General features: G+C 35.6%; 1 protein-coding gene across 1 annotated transcript; it reads left to right on the top strand.

Annotated features, from left to right (window-relative positions):
- Positions 1–105: 105 nt before the first annotated feature.
- On the top strand, positions 106–20,803 carry LOC121425044 (pyridine nucleotide-disulfide oxidoreductase domain-containing protein 2-like). Its single transcript, XM_041620987.1, has 14 exons — positions 106–231; positions 2,628–2,836; positions 3,549–3,642; positions 9,103–9,176; positions 9,480–9,635; positions 10,687–10,840; positions 11,613–11,674; positions 12,081–12,178; positions 12,681–12,822; positions 14,124–14,331; positions 15,654–15,810; positions 17,846–18,000; positions 19,093–19,199; positions 20,074–20,803. The coding sequence occupies exons 2-14, from the start codon at positions 2,660–2,662 to the stop codon at positions 20,257–20,259; spliced, it is 1,770 nt and encodes a 589-aa protein (XP_041476921.1). The 5' UTR covers positions 106–231; positions 2,628–2,659; the 3' UTR covers positions 20,260–20,803.
- Positions 20,804–22,268: the final 1,465 nt, after the last annotated feature.

The following is a 22,268-nucleotide window of genomic DNA, read 5'->3' as shown; positions in this document are numbered from 1 at the left end:
CGAGTTCTATATTTCCTAGTTTTTAGATAAAAAATAAATGTGCTTGATGAAGGCTTATTTTTATTGACAAACTTAGCTTGAGGAGCTACATAATATTAAAAGGCCAGGGACCAAGAAGGAGAAATACATCAAAGATTTGGATACATGCCGTTTTGAGCTTAAGTAACCTCCTAATTTTATTAGTCAGGAGCAGGACCAGTGCAAAGGAGAGATAATTTTAGACATCTGTTGGTAATCTAGTATTCCAGTTTTTACACTATTGCTGCATTTGTCATTTGTTTGTTTGTGTCTAAACTCAAAACTAAAGATGTAGATCTAGTCAGTAGTCATGGTAGTCTAGATCTTAAAATCTCATATTTTAGAGATATATACTTAATAATTAGTATACATCTCTATGTACAATCTAGACTAATTTAGTTGGGGCTGCATGATTTGCTTGATTTCTTTGAAACTGGGACCAGGCATGCCAGATTATGTCATGATTAATCATGAAGGTTTCATGAGCATGTTAATGGGGGGAGCCACAAGTCTGTCTGTTCACTTTTGAAGTTCACCCTGACAAAAAGTTTATTGTAAAATAAGCCCCCCAAAAAATATTGCGGTTGGTTTAAAGAAGACAAACAATCACATCTACTGTTAGTTTGACAGATCTAATTTTATTTTTGTTTTTATTTATTGCGATCATATGCGAGATTTCACATATTCATTTTAATAAATTTCATTTTCTCAAAAATTGAAAACAGTTTTTTTAAAGCTTAATTCATTCAACATTTTACAGTATTAAATCAACAGACAATATGACAGAACTTTGAGTAAGTTACATGTATATATATATGTTTTTGTCATTCATGACCAACATGGCGCAACTTTTTAGACAGGAATAACCATATGGGGTTCTGACAATTAACTATCATGGGAGTATAGCCAACAAACTTAGCAGGTCAACCAATGTACAGTCAGAGACTGGAGCTTGGGTCTATTTTTTCAGCAGCAACCTAAAATAAACCATTGTCATTGATATTGCCATTGCCTACAGCTAATGGTTCATACACATACCACTTTAATAATACTTCCAAACATTTAGGCTGTGTTGTGTCTATAGATCTACAGCCTATTGGGGCAGCACACAACAAACACACTCTGGAAAGTTTATAGGCCTACAGTACATCAGCACATTCAGACCAGTCTTTCAAATAATTAAATTCAATTTAGATCTAAGTGATCAAATCTTTAAGTAGCATATTTTATCTTTTGACTCTTAGTAGTACATTACGAAAATTTCCCGTTTGATTCTCGACCTCACTTCGGACTGCAAACTGCGGTTTCATACCCCGATTTGTGTTTGGAATATCTCAAACAACTTTTCCAACCCCGATAAACCCATCTTGGCCAGCTAATCCCCTTGTCTCGATTTCACCACCATGGGCCAGCTAAATGAGCGTTGAGCCAAGGACGAAATGATAAACAACAGCTGTGCTATTACGTAAGACTTGTCTGCCTGTAGAAGGATCTTCGGAATGAAATTATTGTATTCGATATTAATCACGTTTTCAAAGGCATATTACATTCAGACATCCAATACTAGTCCATTTTCAATTTTGAACGAAGAAAATCGACCTTGAAATAAGGAAAGTAAGCGAATAAAAATTACGGTATGCTTAGCATGCAAGGACCGCGATGCATGCATAGTTTCTGTCCGTCCAGCAAGAAAATGGGTTCACTCGCGCAATGATACAGTCTTAACGTTCGAAAAATAGAAGTAATGGCATACCAACATACAAAGTATAATAATCATGCTGCTGATATGCACAAAAATATGAAATCATTATTTTTTTTACCCCAAAGTCTTATTCATAATTTAAATACAAACTATGCCTGTAACTATTTTTTTAATCGCAAACGTATTATCTATGTATAGGCCTACACCTCAACTTTGAGAAAAGGACATTTATAGGCCTCACTACAGATATGATTGGCAAATGCACGTTCTTTAGAGGTGTAGAAAGGGGGTGGATGAAGAAAAATAAGTCTAGAAAGAAAAAAATTAGACAGCCAGACAGAGAGAAAGAAGGAAAGAAAGAAAGAAAGGAAGGAAGAAAGAAAGAAAGAAAGAAAGAAAGGAAGGAAGAGAGAGAGAGAAAGAAAGAAAGAAAGGAAGGAAGGAAGGAAGAGAGAGAGAGAAAGAAAGAAAGAAAGAAAGAAGGAAGGAAGGAAAGAAAGAAAGAAAGAAAGAAAGAAAGGAAGAAAAACTTTCTATCAACGCGTGTATACATGGAACTCCATGCGCTCGCCGGAACACATTGCAATCCATCGTGTGTGGCCCCCTGCTGTGACCGTAGATGCTGGGGTGAATTATCTTCGGACCGAGGTCAAGAAACAGGTGTTTCTATACTTAAATTTCATGCTTGAGGGCAATAGGATTTGTATTACTGGGAGAAGAGATTTGATGATAAGGAAAAATGGGGTATACAGCTCTCAAACGCGAGATTTTCGTAATGATTGGCATCAATTGACCAACAAATATTTGATGCAACTTAAATTTGATTCAAATTAGGCAAATTAAGATTGACTTATTCTGACTGAACTGACTTATGTTATTCTTTATTTCCTTTTTTCTGTTTAAATAGGACTTTTTGCTTCTCAGGCTATAACGTTAGTCATGTTGAGCAGGATTATTGGGCATCAGATCTCAAGGAGTCAGAAGGTAAAACAACCTCTGTGTCATATTTCAAGACATCTGAGTGCCTCATCTATAAGAAGCCAGAATGATAGTAGTGCATTAAACAAGGAGTATGATGCCATTATCATAGGAGCAGGACATAATGGCTTGGTTGCTGTAAGTTTGTAATTTATCAAACCAAAACAAACTCAAAGTGATTGAGAAGAAAGCTTCTCATTCTCATATACTTTTGAAGTATATATCATTTTGAATCAGGAGCATTTTATTTTCAAGGTTTCACTTGTTTTGCCAACTAAAGTGCTAAAAAAAATAGTTATTGTTTTTCTAGAAGAATTATATGAAAGATAATTATGATTAAATTCATAGTGGTAGCCTGGTAGGCCTACTTGATTTGTATTTTTTTTAGGGCTATGCAATATGCATCAAAATCTATTTTGTTAACCCCCCAAATTTAGGCAATTGTCCTTAATGGAATGAGAGTATAATAAATGTGGCAAGTAGACAAGTGCCATGACAAAATTGCTCAACCACCAATCAAAAGTGAGGATTCTTTTACAGTATACCTGGAGTGGTCTGTAAGGGTTTATCAAGTAGGTTCATAGTCCACATTGGACCTTGATGTATGGAAGCTCTCTCTCAAAGCTAGAGAATATATAGGGATCCTGACTCAATCCCTAACACAGTGTCAATCCTCTCAACTTCCAACCTTGGATTGGCACTTGGTAATGGATTGGGAGTCAGGATCCCTCTATGTTAGTTTTTGAGAAAGAGAGTTTCAATGCATCAAGGTCCAATGTGGACTAGCAAGGTCCTAGAAGTGGCATCAACTTTGATAATACCTAGGTTTACATAACTTTTCATCCTACAGTCTGCATATCTTCAGAAGGCTGGATTAAACACATTAGTCCTGGAGAGAAGGCATGTTATTGGTGGTGCTGCAGTCACAGAAGAAATTGTTCCTGGTAAATTTGGTTTTGTTTTGTCTCGTTTGGTTTATTTAATTTTATTTTGTTTTATATTATATAATTTTATTTTATTTTATATTATTTTAGTGTATTTTATTGTGTGTTGTATATTTGTTTTATTAGGTGGTCTGTCTTTGACAGATCACCTCTTAATTTCGTCAGAATTTTCTTTTTATTTCTTTCTTACTTTATTTATTTCTTTATTTTTACGGATTTTCTTGTCGCCAAGATATTTCAAAATGGACTTTATCAATTTCATTGAATTTCATGTCATTTATAGGATCTATCATGGACACGTCAAAATAAGCTTTTCAAGGTCATCAGGTCATGATGACGTCATCTAGGCGCCATTTTGTAAAATCACATTATCAATCATATCTCCATCATCAATTATCAAAAATTATCAATATTTACATCACATTAACTTCAGGTCAAAGGTCATCAAATCATGTCATCAAAGGTCACCTGAAGGTCACGACGCGCGCGTACGTGCGCGTCAAAATTTCAAAATGCTCAAAATCACTTCTTTACCAAACGAGAGTACGTTTCAGGTCATTTTAAGCATTTCAAAAATTTGCGCGCGCACACGTATGCGCGCGCGTTTTCCTCGCGTAACACCTTAACACAGTGCAAAAACACCGTTTTTTTTACATCATTTCATTGATAATAAAATTCTGAACAATTTGATACCTTGATCAACCTTCTACGACCATTAATAACGAAATTAACACCCGTTAAAATTTGCAGCACGTGTGCGCGCGAGCTCTCACTATAGGCCATATATGGGCAAAAACATGCCTATTGAAAATTCACTGTAGCTCTTTAAATAGTCCATTGACCCCCAATTTTTTTTTCATATATCGATAGAGTATGAGTTGTAGATTTGATTTCATGTCACCATTGTCCCTAAATTATATCGTGACGTCATCAAAATGGCGCCTAAACTAAAAATTTCATTTTTTCAAAAATGACGTCATCAAATTTATGCAAATTTGGTTGTAACTTCTCGAATATAGATCATTTTTCGCCCAGATTTCGATATGTTGTAGTTTAGAATGTACTCTTTCTCCTTAGTTAACATAAATATTCGTTTTGAGAAACGCATCATTGCGTAAAACAGCGATGAAAAGAGGCATGTCATTTTTCTTCATTTTGCGTGTAATCTCTATGGGACATGACTTTTTCTCAAAACCAGATTCGACATTCCTCTATTTCGTGAGCCATATCTCCATTTTTTCTTGTCAGTTTTCTTTAAGCTTTTAGTATGTTGTAGCTGAGATTCTGGGCTATCGCAAGTGTGCCCTTCATTTTTTGATCAGATGCCGGGATCATGCCCGTATTTCACTTGCAAATTTGGACTTGTAATTCTCAAAATTGCTTACGTGTATTCTCTATGGGGAATATCGTGGCTTTGACTGCTTTCTAAAGGGCGCGGGTTCGAGTCCTGTGGTGAACAAGATGATTTTTTTTTCAGTTTTTTTTTTCTTTTTACCACTTCTTACATGATCCTTTATGATAATTAAAAGGTATAAATGTTTAAATTTAGCAAGATAAAACAGATTATAATTACTTTTTTCATATTACATGTATTTTGCGTGTAATCTCTATGGGACATGACTTTTTCTCAAAACCAGATTCGACATTCCTCTATTTCGTGAGCCATATCTCCATTTTTTCTTGTCAGTTTTCTTTAAGCTTTTAGTATGTTGTAGCTGAGATTCTAAGCTTTCGCAAGTGTGCCCTTTATTTTTTGATCAGATGCCGGGATCATGCCCGTATTTCACTTGCAAAATTGGACTTGTAATTCTCAAAATTGCTTACGTGTATTCTCTATGGGGAATATCGTGGCTTTGACTGCTTCTTAAAGGGCGCGGGTTCGAGTCCTGGGGTGAACAAGATGAATTTTTTTTTCACTTTTTTTTTCTTTTTGCCACTTCTTACATGATCCTTTATGATAATTTAAAGGTATAAAAGTTTAAATTTAGCAAGATAAAACAGATTATAATTACTTTTTTTCATATCACATGTATTTTGCGTGTAATCTCTATGGGACATGACCTTTTCTCAAAACTAGATTCGACATTCCTCTATTTCGTGAGCCATATCTCCATTGTTTCTTGTCAGTTTTCCCTGAGCTTTGAGTATGTTGTAGCTGAGATTCTAAGCTTTCGCAAGTGTGCACACCATTTTTTGATCAGATGCCGGGATCATGCGCGTATTTCACTTGCAAAATTGGACTTGTAATTCTCAAAATTGCTTACGTGTATTCTCTATGGGGAATATCGTGGCTTTGACTGCTTTCTAAAGGGCGCGGGTTCGAGTCCTGTGGTGAACAAGATGATTTTTTTTTTCAGTTTTTTTTTTCTTTTTACCACTTCTTACATGATCCTTTATGATAATTAAAAGGTATAAATGTTTAAATTTAGCAAGATAAAACAGATTATAATTACTTTTTTCATATTACATGTATTTTGCGTGTAATCTCTATGGGACATGACTTTTTCTCAAAACCAGATTCGACATTCCTCTATTTCGTGAGCCATATCTCCATTTTTTCTTGTCAGTTTTCTTTAAGCTTTTAGTATGTTGTAGCTGAGATTCTAAGCTTTCGCAAGTGTGCCCTTTATTTTTTGATCAGATGCCGGGATCATGCCCGTATTTCACTTGCAAAATTGGACTTGTAATTCTCAAAATTGCTTACTTGTATTCTCTATGGGGAATATCGTGGCTTTGACTGCTTCTTAAAGGGCGCGGGTTCGAGTCCTGGGGTGAACAAGATGAATTTTTTTTTCACTTTTTTTTCTTTTTGCCACTTCTTACATGATCCTTTATGATAATTTAAAGGTATAAAAGTTTAAATTTAGCAAGATAAAACAGATTATAATTACTTTTTTTCATATCACATGTATTTTGCGTGTAATCTCTATGGGACATGACCTTTTCTCAAAACTAGATTCGACATTCCTCTATTTCGTGAGCCATATCTCCATTGTTTCTTGTCAGTTTTCCCTGAGCTTTGAGTATGTTGTAGCTGAGATTCTAAGCTTTCGCAAGTGTGCACACCATTTTTTGATCAGATGCCAGGATCATGCCCGTATTTCACTTGCAAAATTGGACTTGTAATTCTCAAAATTGCTTACGTGTATTCTCTATGGGGAATATCGTGGCTTTGACTGCTTTCTAAAGGGCGCGGGTTCGAGTCCTGTGGTGAACAAGATGATTTTTTTTTCAGTTTTTTTTTTCTTTTTACCACTTCTTACATGATCCTTTATGATAATTAAAAGGTATAAATGTTTAAATTTAGCAAGATAAAACAGATTATAATTACTTTTTTCATATTACATGTATTTTGCGTGTAATCTCTATGGGACATGACTTTTTCTCAAAACCAGATTCGACATTCCTCTATTTCGTGAGCCATATCTCCATTTTTTCTTGTCAGTTTTCTTTAAGCTTTTAGTATGTTGTAGCTGAGATTCTAAGCTTTCGCAAGTGTGCCCTTTATTTTTTGATCAGATGCCGGGATCATGCCCGTATTTCACTTGCAAAATTGGACTTGTAATTCTCAAAATTGCTTACGTGTATTCTCTATGGGGAATATCGTGGCTTTGACTGCTTCTTAAAGGGCGCGGGTTCGAGTCCTGGGGTGAACAAGATGAATTTTTTTTTCACTTTTTTTTTCTTTTTGCCACTTCTTACATGATCCTTTATGATAATTTAAAGGTATAAAAGTTTAAATTTAGCAAGATAAAACAGATTATAATTACTTTTTTTCATATCACATGTATTTTGCGTGTAATCTCTATGGGACATGACCTTTTCTCAAAACTAGATTCGACATTCCTCTATTTCGTGAGCCATATCTCCATTGTTTCTTGTCAGTTTTCCCTGAGCTTTGAGTATGTTGTAGCTGAGATTCTAAGCTTTCGCAAGTGTGCCCACCATTTTTTGATCAGATGCCAGGATCATGCCTGTATTTCGCTTGCAAAATTGGACTTGTAATTCTCAAAATTGCTTACGTGTATTCTCTATGGGGAATATCGTGGCTTTGACTGCTTTCTAAAGGGCGCGGGTTCGAGTCCTGGGGTGAACAAGATGAATTTTTTCACTTTTTTTTTCTTTTTGCCGCTTCTTACATGATCCTTTATGATAATTTAAAGGTATAAAAGTTTAAATTTAGCAAGATAAAACAGATTATAATTACTTTTTTCATATCACATGTATTTTGCGTGTAATCTCTATGGGACATGACCTTTTCTCAAAACTAGATTCGACATTCCTCTATTTCGTGAGCTATATCTCCATTGTTTCTTGTCAGTTTTCCCTGAGCTTTGAGTATGTTGTAGCCGAGATTCTAAGCTTTCGAAAATATGCCCTCCATTTTTTGATCAGATGCCGGGATCATGCCAGTATTTCGCTTGCAAAATTGGAATTGTAATTTTAAAATTTGCTTACGTGTAATCTCTATGGGGAATATGCTAGCTCAATGGATAACGCATTTGACGTGTTCGTCCGTATTGCTGACGTGTAGGTCCGTGTTGCTGACATGGTGGTCCGTGTAGCTGACGTTTAGGTCCGTGTTGCTGACGTATTGGTCCGTGTTGACGACGTGCTCTGCCGGCATGATCCGTGTAGATCCGTGTGAAGCTGCCGTGTTGATGCCGTGTTCACAGTCATCTGGGGCAAAACTATCCCGGACCTCCCCAGATCATGCCGGCATTGCCGTGTTGATCCGTGAGGTATAATCATCTATCTTGTATGTATCTGTTTGAAGATGTATGTCTGACGATTGTCATCACTACATCAATAATCACATTGAGTAATGGTCAAAACTTATTCTTAGGATGTCTACGATCAAGATTATCAATGATATCTAAATGATTTATTTCATACATCAGCCGACACTGAATGACAAATCATGACAGACCACCTAATTCGTCCGCATGACGAATTAAATTCTGGTTATACTTTCTTGTTCTGTCCTCTTCTTTTGTAGTAATATGTGCTTTGTTCGGGGATTTTTTAAGGGAATTTATTTATTTAATTTTTTTTTTTGGGGGGAGAGACAGGTTAGGCATTCGATTATCAAACATAGGTTCTGTAAAGTGTAAGCATAAAGAAGTGAGAAAATACAACATTCATGTGTTCTTATTGAAATGACAAGTTAATTGTATATTGGTTCATAGTCCAGGTTTTATTGAAATTTTTCATGAAAATCATGGCTTGGTAGACATTCTGTGCAACAAATAATTCCACCAATACCATGTATAACACAGCTCTGATACCTGCTGACTATGGAAAGATACATTGTAATAAGTGAAAATAATCTAGGGTGATCCTTGTAGATCTAGAATAAAAAAAAATGATAATACTTCCTGCAGTGCTTTGTTGCATTAAAATGAAGTGTCTGATCCATTCATGACATTTTCTATACCTTTTTTTATCATTCTTGAACAGGTTACAAGTTCTCCAGATGTTCGTATGTGCTGAGTTTACTGAGACCTATCATCGTAGAAGATCTTGAGTTGAAGGTAAATCCCCTCATTGCATTGACAACAGAAACATTGATAGCCATTGAATAGAAATAGTTGGGATAAACAGACTTGGCGCTACAGAGGTGCAGCAACCCTTCCCGGTGATTTTTCAAGTGATGACACAATAGGAAAATTAGAAAACAAGAAAAAGAAATAAAAATAGAATAGTAACAAGAAGAATGATAGTGAATATTAAACTGAAGTTGTATGAATGGAACAAAATGATGTGCATGAATATTTGTATGATCATTCCGTATTGATATTCAGATACATTTTTTTTTTCTTTTTAAATTCATGTAGAAACATGGTTTGAAAGTTCATCTGAGGAGTGATCATGCATTTACCCCTCTCTTAGAAGAACCTGGTCCAAATGGAAGACCAAGATCTCTTCTTATGAGCAAAGATGAGGAATTTACCAAGCAGCAGATTGCACAGTTCTCTAAGAAAGATGCTGAGGTAATTTTGGATAATATTCTTTTAATTCAATCAAGTATCCCTCTAATTAGAAACAGTTGTCATTTGATGGAAAATTTACCCCCCCCCCCCAAAAAAAAGACATTTGTATTCGTCTATATTATGCAGGGCCCTCATATAAAAATTTCCCAATCACTGATGGGGGCTTACCTTATGAAATTATTAAACGTAATAAATAAATAACAAATTAAATAAAGTGATCAAGAAATTGATATGCTCATTAGCACAATAACTCAAATCTTCTTATCCTGAAACATTGTAAATCCCCAGGAATTGTTGAGACAGTTGATCAGTGATTTTTAATGTCAATTGTACTCTTGTAAATTTCTTCTTTCTTGTCTACTTAAAGGTCAAGTCCACCCAAGGAAAATTTTGATTTGAATAAACAGAGAAAAATCATCAAGCATAACACTGAAAATTTCATCAAAATCTGATGTAAAATAAGAAAGTTGTGACATTTTAAAGTTTTGCTTGATTTCACAAAACAGTTATATGCATATCCTGGTCGTATGCAAATGAGGAACAGATGACGTCATCCACTCACTATTTCTTTTATATTTTATTATATGAAATATGAAATTTTCTCCTCATTAACAAGTGAACATTGATTAATTCCTCCCTGAGCATGTGAAATTGGCATGGATTATATGGCTCAGTCAAGTTGGTCCTTAATGTCAAATCTGAAAAAAAATGAAATATTGTATAATTCAAACAATAAAAAACAAAAGAAACTGAGTGAAGGACATCATCGACTTTCTCATTTGCATGTCACTGAGTTGTCCATATCACTGTTTTGTGAAAAATAAGCAAAGCTTTAAAATGTTATACCTTTCTTATTTTACATCCGATTTTGATGAAATTTTCAGTGATATGCTAGTTTGATTTTTTTTTTCTATTTATTCAAATCATCATTTTCCTGGGGTGGACTTGACCTGTAAGTAAGGTATTCCCATATCCGACCAACCACCCGGCCCTTCTACATTCAATGTAAATCATACTGACTTACCAGATATTTCATTAAAATGATCCACAGGTTTACCATAAATTTGATGAGTATCTCAACAAGATAGCTGGAGCCCTGGGACCCCTCCTAGACAACCCTCCTCTTGACCTACTACCAAGCAGCCGTACGTCATTCAAACAAAAGATGCAGATGGTTGATATTGTCAAGTCTATCGCCCAGTCAGGTCAGTATTCAAGGAAGAGTCTTCCATCTTCTTCTGTGATTTTTGACCAACTTTTGGATACAAGCAATAAGATGCAAGCGTTATATAGTAGTTTATTGCCATTGTCAGTTAAAGAAAAAATCACTGACAATTTGCCTCACGAATTGTTCTGAGGGTATGTATGACATTCATAAGATTGAAATATTGATGATTAACAATTTAAAAAAAAAATCATGAATTCATTTTACTGTTAAAATCTTGTGATTTCTAAAAGGACATCTATTCGGCCTTGTAACTCAAACTGGTGGTATATCTCTTGGTGAGAGAATTTTTTTTAAAGCTTGGAGAAACATTTTTAGACAAATCACTCCTCTACTGCTGAAAGCACACCCTTTATTCTTCAAATAGCAAAATTGTCTTAGTCTTGGTCAAATGATTTTATTACATCACAGTAATTTCTTGAATCATATTGTATGTCATAAGTTTTTTGTGCTATATCCCAAATTTGTTGATGCCTCATAGCATATTAGTGTTGTTCAAGACATTGTTGAGCATTGTTTCTATTTATTCTAAACTTTGATTTGTCCTGTCTGAACAAGCCTTTCTTGCATGGATAAAAAGATCCCAGTATCAGGTGCATCCGCATCATACAAAAGAAGATAACTCTAAAAACAGATCTACTTACATGAATGATTTGTTGGACATTTCTTTTCAAATGTAACTAATTATATCATATTCATGTAGGCTACTGTATATAATCTCTTTTCTTTTCATCCTATATTATTCACAATAGGCAAAACACTTGGTCAAGACATCCCTGAGTTCTACAATTTGTTAACAGCTCCTATGAATAAGGTACCATTTAATTTGATATATTTATTCATTACATTTTGGGGGGCTGTGCTTCTCTATCTTCAGTCATATAAATCATGTATATCATTGTGATATATTTCATGTCTTTCATAATTGACAATGGTAGAGGCATAAAGTTTGGCTGCATATAGTGAAGGGTCCATTTACTATTATTAATAAAAGATAACATTTCTTATTTGTAGCATGAATTAGTGAGAAAATGTGTCATATGAAAGTATATTATACAAACTGAAGTGCGTACCAATAGTAATATAGTGTATTAAAAGAACTATTATCTAGCAACAGCCAGACTGGGGGTATTTGAATCTGGTATCTGAATAAAGATATTCATGATATTGTAGCTGGCAACTTTGTGGTGTAATTTACTGTTTGTTTCTTTTTTATTCAGATCCTTGATAGTTGGTTTGAATCGGAGCCACTGAAGGCTACTCTGGCTACAGACTCTGTGATTGGTGCATTCTTGACCCCTGACACTCCAGGAAGTGGGTAAGATACATATAGATTTTATAACATCACTGTCTCTATAAAAAATTACCCCTTCTACAGGCTTCAACAGTGATTACTTCTCAGTGAATCTGCCTTTAAAGTGAACATTAAATGTGGGAGCTCTTATCAAAAAACCCTATGGTACCATATAACGTCTGATGACTGGCAGTCAAGCTGTTGGTTGCATTCAGACTCATCTGACCCATCCTCACAGCCATGACCTGTCATCTCATCTCCTCTCCGCTACTGAGGCTCCTCATCTTATCGTCTTTTTGCTCCAAGCCATCATAACTTATCTGGTTACAGTCCTTTTCTAAAAAGGATTTTTTTTACTTTTCATTCATCACTTTTTTCCTATCAACTTTCACTCGGTCTATTATGTTTCTATTTCTCACCAACTGCTCTGTATTCTGTCATTCCTACAATTTAAATCACTTATTATGACTATGCAAACCTTCAAAGACCATCTCAGATCATACTAATACATTATCTTCTCTGACAGGTATGTGTTATTACACCATGTGATGGGAGAGATAGATGGAGTAAAAGGAGCTTGGGGGTACGCTGAAGGTGGTATGGGGGCGGTCTCTGCATCCATCGCTAGCGCTGCAAGATCTCATGGAGCTACCATTCTTACTGAAAAGGTAATATACTCTCAATATTGTATGCCATGAAAGACAGTTATTAGCAAGCAAGCAAAGAATCACTGTTTGTAAAGGTGATGAGGCAAGCTGGATATAGCTACCTTTCCTTCCTGAAGCAAGGCGAGGAAAAGGTAGGGTGTATATTTAGTCCACCAAGGAAGTGAATTGAAATCAAGAGGTGATTAATTTGTATATATTGCACATCTGAAACCCAGCTTATGGAATAAAATATTTTACTTCTTGAGAAGTATCAATCAAACTTCCCCTTTAAAAAGTGCAGTCTATTTGATTCTAGTTTTGTATTTGACCAATTAACCCTAAATAGACTGGGCTATTTCGACACCTAAGAAGACGGGGGGGGGGGGGGGCTGATTCAGCCCCCCCTTATGATCTCGGCCATCAATCGCGCGATCGCAACGAAAGTTGGCACACATGTTACCAATGGCATAATCTACAAAACTATAAGATCAAATTCTGCGAAAAATCTTATTGCTAATTGATTATGCTAATTTATGCGTAAAATCAACAATTTGCTCTAATTAACTAAATGATGCCCTTAAAATGCAAATTTTTGGTTCACAGACTCTTTATAGGAATCTGATCAAGTTTACTTTAAAAAAATGTCAACATCACATTTATTTTCTTATGTATTTTATTGTTTTCTAGAATTTTTTTTGTATTTCTCTGTTTATCGACGTTTTGTTTTTTCAATGGAAATCGTTGGGGACTTTATTTTGACCATAAACAAGATAAAATTAATTGATTTTACGCAGTTAAAGGAAAAATAATGATGCATTTTATGAATTGTGGCTAAAAACACTATTTACATTGGATTTGTACACAAATTCACTTTTTTGAGCAATTTTGGGTCTGCATGCACTTACGAAATGTTGGATAATTTTGGAACCGCGTACTCGGAGGTCACAATGTTGGTCTCGGAAGTTACGCGAGACTTGAAAGTTAAAAGTCAGCGAGCGACGCGATTTATCGCGAAAAATGTCCCCCCCAGTCTTCTTAGGGTTAATGGCAAAATCCTAGGAGGAATATATTGCAAAAATTTTGCTGTAGTGAGGTTTAGGTCTGAAAAAGAATTTCATTCAGTAGGTGTATGCTTTGTGATAGCAATTTGATGAGAGAAGCCAAAGTTTTTACATATTTAGTAAGCTGAACAATGCCTAATTGATGGTTTAAAAACTAAAGGGATCTGATTGTAACAGATGAATTCTTTACTCATAATTAAACCTCTTGAGCGGAATATGATACAACATCTGAAAGTAAATGTCTTATTCTTCTCATTTCAGCCTGTAAGTTCCTTGCTCATCTCTGATGATGACAGGGCCTGTGGAGTGGTATTAAAAGATGGTACAGAGATCAAGAGCAAGATGGTCTTATCTAATGCCACTCCCAAAATCACATTTCTGGATTTAATTCCTTCTGGCATATTACCTGAGAAACTGAGACAAGAGGTGTCTTCATTTGATTTCAAATCACCTGTTACAAAGATAAATGGTAAGTGTATGAGACAGATGCCAGAGGTATTTTACAGAGTCTATAGATTTAGAGTAAGATGAGAGAATGTTTAGGGGGATGTGATCATATTTCCATATGGACAATCTTATTCCCCCCCCCCAATATCAACAGGATGAAGAGAGCTTAAGTGGTTTTCATTTAGCATAGAACTACTACTTTATTTTATTGTGAATATTTCTGTTCCGATACATTTTTTATTATCATACAATTTGTATAACAATGTGCCATACATTTTCTCAATGTATATGATCTTTATAATACAAATTTAACTGGATATCGTGTATTTATATTATTTTTTAAAAAGTATTGTCTTCTTTTGCAATTTATCAGAGATATTTAATACATTCAATAGTAGTTCTTTTGTGAACAGATTTCCTGTCTCTATGCCATGCCGGATAAAACAATAATTATGACAGAGCTGCCAAGTAGTACGATTTTCCTGTATTTCATACGGAAATCAATTTAAAATACGGCAGTACGCTTTTTCATGATATAATACGGGAAAAAACATATTAGAGAAGAAAAGGTATTGTTCACCCCACTAAGCATCCGGAAGCTTTCGGGTGGAGATGAAAAAATGGCAGCCGTATGTTGCTGCCCTCTACGTTCAATTAGTTGTGCTTTCATCAAGGCTTTCCGATTAGAATTTTCGATACCCTGGCGATTCAATGCGGGCAACAACTTCCAAGCCCACGCACGTAGATTACAAGCGCAAAGCAGCGGCTAAAATCGCGATATATAGCGACTGGTAAATCCGTCTTTAAGGATGATGATGTCATCCAAGATGGCAACTTATATTGACCAACGAAAGGATCGAAGATGACAATGTTTTCGATCATCATTTGAAAGGAATTAGCGGTAACTGCGGTCTAAGGTACGATATTTCTGAATTTCATACATTTTTCCGTAAATATGGATGCAATTTCTTTTTCATAATGTGACATTTTATGTACAAAAAAACGATCGGAAAATCATGTTTCCGTCGAATGTTAGATCTAACGTTACTTCTAATTTAGTACGTTTTCTGTACGTACGGACCTCCAAGCTTTTCAGTCTATGTATTAGTGAGTTTAGCGGAACAACCAAAATACTAAGACTGAAGCTTTTGGTCTCGTGTGGGGCACAAATGTAAGAAGTGATCAAACTTTGCCATTATGCATGCATATTTATCTCACACGGTAGAAATACAGATTTTTTGTCAAAATACTGATTTGGGGGGATAAGAATACTGAAAGTGCAAAATACAACTTAGCAGCTCTGTTATGATGACATCATATGATTTTTTGTTAATTCTTGAACAGTTGCTGTGGACAGACTTCCAAACTTCACTGCCTTGCCAAACAATAGTGATAACACACCAGGACCAAACCACTTCGGTACCATCCATCTTAACTGTGAAAGGACTGATCTCCTCAACAAGGCTTACAACAGTGCAATGGTTGGGGAAATACCTGAATTGTAAGCAATCGTCTTTCTGTTAATTTCTTTGGGGGAGATCAGAAAAATGAAATCATTTAATTATTCTAATGAAAATATCTCTAAACATCACTTGATACCAAGATTTTTTGTCCTACAATTTGTCAGATCTGACAACCTTGATTTTGATTGGCCGAGATGCACTGCTACTCTAGCAACTGTCAGATCTATTGTGGGATAAATTGATAGCCTTATGATAAATTGAGAGCATTAAAACCTTTCATTTAACCCTAAATAGACTGGGGGTGCTGATTCAGCCCCCCCCCCTCGACATTTTTCGTGATAAAGCCGCCGCGCAAAATTTTTTGACTGCGTCGCTCACTGACTTTTCTTTCAAGTCTCGCACAACTTTTTAGACCAAAATTGTGACCCCCGGGTACGGGGTTCCGAAATTACGCAACATTTCATAAGTGCATGCAGACTCAAAAACGTGAACTTGTGTACAAATCCAATGCAAATAGTGTTTTTAGCCAAAATTTAATGTATCATTATTTTTCCTTTTACTGCTCAAAATCAATTAATTTTATCTTTGTTATGGTCAAAATAAAGTCCCCGACAATTTCCATTTAAAAAACAATAAAACACAAAAAGTCAAAAAACAAAGAAATACATAATAAATTTAGAAAACAATAAAATACATAAGAAAATAAATGTGATGATAAATTTTTTTTTAAATAGATTTGATCAGATGCCTATCTAGAGTAAGTGAAACAAAAATTAGCATTTCAGGGGCATTATTTTTTTTAATTAGAGCAAACTTATGATTTTATGCATAAATTAGCATAATTAATGAGATCTTTTGCAGAATTTGATATTATAGTTTTGTAGATAATGCCATGGGTAACACGTATTCCAATTTTCGTCGCGATCGCACGATCAACGGCTGAGATCATAAGGGGGGGCTAAATCAGCCCCCCCCCCAGTCTTCTTAGGCATCAAAATAGCCCAGTCTATTTAGGGCAGAGTTGCTAATTTTCCGGATTTTTCCGGAATTCCGGATTTTTTCCTTTGCTGAAAAATATTCCGGAAAAAAAATCGATTGTCAAAGTGAAATCCGTAAAAATTTCCCCTCCAAATCTTGTCACGGAGTTCGCTACGGAGAGCGCAATTTCAATTTTGGATGGCCAATTTGCGCAGACGGAAAATTATTAGCGTTGTGCGCAGCATGAAGTTTAGCTGTTATACTGTACTTGCACGGTACGCGCGAGCAATACATTGTAGCAGTTGCAAACGCCGCCCTATACCCTGCAGGGATACGGGTGTCAGCGCTATCCCAGTCGGGCGATCGCCCGGTAGAACCGCTCGAAGCACGGCCCGGTGTGGCTGCAATTGCCTGCTGCTGCGTGAGTGATTGGTTGTCTGCCGCGGGATTTCAGCTGAAAACCTATTTGCTACCATGAAATATGTGTTCTCTGGTGCGTATTCATCAATTCATGTGTGAACTATCCATCATTTTGATAGAAATTGTGATTTATGGATTTTCAATAGTATAGGATTGTCTTGTTGATGAGTACAGTGAGTGAAAAAGGGCACCCCAGCTGCTACATACACCCGTCCCGAGTCGCATCCATTGGCCGCAGCATATTAACCCGCAGCAGGTTAACCCGTACCGTAATGAGTACGGGTTACATGATTTTTTTTTTTTGAGCACCTTTCTTGCCTATGATATGAAGTTTATTATGTCATTAATTATTTGTTATGTACTACTGTAGATTAATGATTTCAGCCCTCTAAAGAATAAGAAAACGTTCCAGCTTCAGGGGGCTTCGCCCTTGACCCCGCCAGGGGCCCTGGGCGGGCCCCTGGACCCCCGGCCTGGGTTTTCAGGATTTTTTTGAGCTATCAGTTAGCATCTCTGATTTAGGGTTAAACAAGAAAACAAATGCAAATTACTTTGCAAGGTCATATACTCCATTGAATTGCCCCTTCATTACAAATGAGTTTTTTTTTTCTTGAAGTAAGCCAGTTAACAAGATGATTACGCCATCTCTATTTCTTTTCTCTTGTCCTCTACTAGACCAATGATAGAGATGTGCATCCCATCCTCCCTGGATCCAACCCTGGCCCCCGAGGGCTGTCATGTCATCTCTCTCTTCACTCAATATACACCATATGAACTCAGTGGAGGAAGACAATGGGATGAGGAGACTAAGAATACGTACTGTGATAGAGGTAGGTTGTGTATATCCCCGTAATAACAGAGCCTTCATATATGTCCATGCAACAGCATTTGAAAATTGTTGAAATGTGGATGTGTGCAGAGCTTCTTTTGTCTCACCTTCATAGCAGAGTGAGACTTATAGGCGCTGCCTTTTTTTTTTACTGCAGTGGTGGAACCCGCATTCAACTACAATTGTTAGCTCAATTGAAAAAGTGCAAAGATCAGCTGCTCGCTTTATACACGGTGACTACAGGACCTCAACATCTTCCTCAGCCGTTATGTCTGCACTCGGATGGGATACCGGTAGTCTCTATACACGCCGTCTTCTTGCTCAGTATACCCTCTTCCATAAAATTCATCATCATCTGGTTGCTGTACCTTTTCCTACTACCATTGTTCCTGCCACATATATTGGACGACATGATCACAGCCTTAAATATGCTATACCAAAAGCAACCACTGATGCATACAAGTTCTCTTTCTTCCCACGTACTATCAAAATTTGGAATCACCTACCAGGACCTGTTGTAATAGGAAAAAACTCAGCTGTATTTAGGGAGGCCACACTGCCATTCATCCGCGTGGTGCAGCCTCCTGTTGGGTCTCTTATGCTGTAAACCAAGAAGCAGTTTTTACTTGCATGGTGCACATTCACTTTTAATGTATATAAGTGAAATTTCAAATTACTTCACCATGGCACCTCACACTGATACACAGAATGTTTTCATCCTGAGATAGCTTTGAAGCTGCTGAAAGGGATTACTCTTCAAGGTTCAAGTTGTGTCATCAACATCGAAATCTTAAGCAATGTTACGATTTTGAAAATCATAATTTGGAAAGTACTCCTCTTTCAAACTTGGACACGAGAGTAATTAAGTTTCACTGATAATCTGGGATTAGTTGCACCATTTGCACGTCTTATGATTGAGGTCAAAGGTCAATGAACTTTGACCTAAAAAATGTGGGTTTTTTGTGCAAATGAATAACATGTATAATGGTAAATATGTATGGTAGAGTAATCCTTCTTCTCTTTTTTATTTTTTTAAATTTAATCTCATTTTCCCCCCTTGTTTATTGGTAAGTTTTCTTTTGTTTTATTGCAGTATTTGATTGCATAGAAGCGTATGCCCCTGGATTTAAGGAGAGTGTTGTTGGGAGGGATATCCTTCCCCCTCCTGAGCTGGAGAGAATCTTTGGGCTGACTGGAGGGGTAAGTAGTAACTTTGCATCCAATACTTATCCCTGTTATTGAATGGGGGGGGTATTGAGAAATGGGCAGATTGAAAGGGGAAATATACTGAACAAAATTCAAACTAAAAGATGCTGCCAAAAGAGGATTATACTTTGTTATGGAGCATCAGGTATAATTGTGTATTGCAGGATTGGAATTTATTTTCATTTTACAGGCTTTTTTTTATTATTAATTTTCACATTAGGGTAATTGCATGATTTTGGGGAATATTTCTTTCATTTCAAGGCCTACTTTTTTGGCACAACAAGCAATTATACCTTAAATACATATTGACCTTTTTTATATATTCTTGAATATTGTTTGTGGCAGATCTAGCGGTAACTCTTGAAAAAAAGAGTCACCGCTAAGCATTCAAGTTAGGAACTTTAGGTTGTCATGAGGGCGATTGCCTGTCTCTCTCATTTATTTCTTCCGCTGGTGCATTGGCACTACCTCAAGTGAAGCTGAACTCCTGTTTGAAGGAGATTCCTGGACTTTCCATTAATTTTGTGAATTATTCAAGTCCAGGTATGTTCATTACCCTATCTTATTTGGTAGTGGTAACGTCAAATGACGTCCTTGACTTCTCACCTTTACTAGTTTATATTCATATATAGTTTGAAAAATGTTAGGATTCTTTTTCATTGTGTATATTTGAACAAAGGGATATAATGGTCACTGTATTTAGTGTAGTTTTTAGTTTTTGTAGCCAACAGGACAGTAAAGAGTAATGAACTACTCATTAACTTATCAGTTAATACAGATTTAATCTTGGCTACTATTCAATAATTAGTGAAGCTTTTTCTAATTAATTATTTTCCTTGGGTATTTTATTCTTCATTGTTCCTTTCAGAATATCTTCCACGGAGCAATGTCTTTGGATCAGCTGTACTTCAGTCGCCCGTTCCCGTCCTGTGGTAGCTATCGTACCCCCATCAAGGGCCTGTACCTCTGTGGGAGTGGTTCTCATCCAGGGGGTGGGGTAATGGGTGCACCAGGGAGGAATGCTGCTTTGGTGGTCAAGGCTGATATGTCCTGAAGAAGTTGCCATGGAAACTGCTTTAAGATTTCATCTTGGTCCTTGTGATTGATTCAGAGTAGCTCTTTTGTGACTGATTTTCGCTCATCTTACAAAGTAAAAGTTGGTAATTTGGTTGGATGGGACGTTTTTTACAATTGATCATGAATTGTGCGATGTTGGTATCAGTGCCCTGTATAAAAGAAGATCAAAAGGGAAGTCTACCCCAACAAATAGTTGGTTTTGATAAAACAAGTAAAAATTCAGTATGCATATCATTGGAAATTTCATTGAAATTGGATGTAAAATGTGAAATTTGTAAGTTTCTATTGATTTCACAAAACAGTTATTTGCACATCCTGGACAATATGCATACTTGATAATTCTTGTGCGAATTGCCATTGTTTTAACCTATTGTGATCCATTATAGAGTTTTTTTTATTATCTAATCTGCAAAACTTGAAATATTGTATAAATCATACAATAACTTACAAAAGAAATACTGTGTGTGACACCATTGATTTATCAATATCTCACTGATATGCATATAACTGTTTTGTGAAAATGAGCAAAAAAGCCAAAACTTGAAAAAACAAATGTGTTAAATTTCTTACTTTAAATCTGATTTTGATGGAACATTAAATATTGTTTGTTTTTAACTATTCATTCAAATCAACTTTTGGGGTGGCCTTGACTTTTGAAATTTAATCGTGCCTTTTTTAACCTGTTGTAAGGGCTAGAATATTCTTTAAAAATAATTATACGAATACTGATGCCAATCATTGAGCAGCTGTGGACTATTTTAAGGAGCAAGGACTAAAAGAAACAGAAGTATTGATCTCTCATGTGTGTGAAAAGTAACACTACTTAAAGAAAACAGTTGGTATCTATGCAGTTGTGAACTATTTGAACCGCAATAGCTTTTACCATAGAAATGCAATCAATCAGTTTTAGTTCTGACTGATGTATTGTTAGCTTGTTGAACAGTATGCCTTATATCATAAATTAGACAGTTGAATGTCGGGTTGAATATTATGAAAATATAATTAATCATGAGCTTATAAATTTTGTTGATACCCTAAAATCCATTTCTAATCAATGTGTCAGTTGTGACTGAATCTTGTGTAGAATGTCAATTTTACAAATATGGGTGACATGCATGAGCTTTTTGCTTCAAAAATCATTCATGTTTAGTATGTAATAGAGTCTGACATTCCATATATTTTTGATATATAAATATATTTTTGTGTGTTATATTTCATTATAGAGATTGTATACAAACTCAGATTTATACATTTTTTATAACAAATTTGTTATAAATGTATATGAGTAATTATTTGGGGACAATACAGTACATATTTTCATTCCATATTTTTACATTTTTGAGAAGTAGCTGTAAATGAAAATTATGTTCTGAATCTTTATGATACTGTTTTATATCACATTGTACATTCATATGAAATATCACTGCCTGGACAATCTGGTACAGTATAAAGAAATACTAGTAATGTATGTGAACAAGATGCAATACTTCATGTGATTATCTGGGTGATCTACCTTTTATTCTTTTGATTTCATGCCATGTTTTTAGGTGATCTGTCAATCGACAGATCAACTATTTCGTACGAATTTTCTTTTTTATTTATTTATTTTTATTTTCCCACCTGTTCTTGTGAGCACAAAATCTCAAAATCTACATTGTCAATAATCTTCAAAATATCATCAGATATGGGGACTTATCATGTGATGTGTATAAAGCAAGTTCAAGGTCAAAAGGTCATCATGACGTCATCTAGACGCCATTTTGTAAAATCACATTATCAATCATATCTTCATTATCAATGATTGAAAATTAACAATATTTACATCACATTAACTTCAGGTCAAGGGTCAACCGCCCATGTCATCAAAGGTCATGTAAATTTTAAAATGCTCAAAATCACTTTTTGACCAAAACAGAGTACGAATCACGTAATTTTAAGCATTTCAAAAATTTGCGCGCGCACACAGTGACGCGTGCGTTCCCATGC

This window comes from Lytechinus variegatus, chromosome 12 (genome assembly GCF_018143015.1).
Source record: "Lytechinus variegatus isolate NC3 chromosome 12, Lvar_3.0, whole genome shotgun sequence".
In the NCBI taxonomy this organism is placed as follows: Eukaryota; Metazoa; Echinodermata; class Echinoidea; order Temnopleuroida; family Toxopneustidae; genus Lytechinus; species Lytechinus variegatus.
The sequence above is the reverse complement of the archived record's forward strand: the minus strand, read 5'-3'. Positions and strand labels throughout refer to the sequence as shown.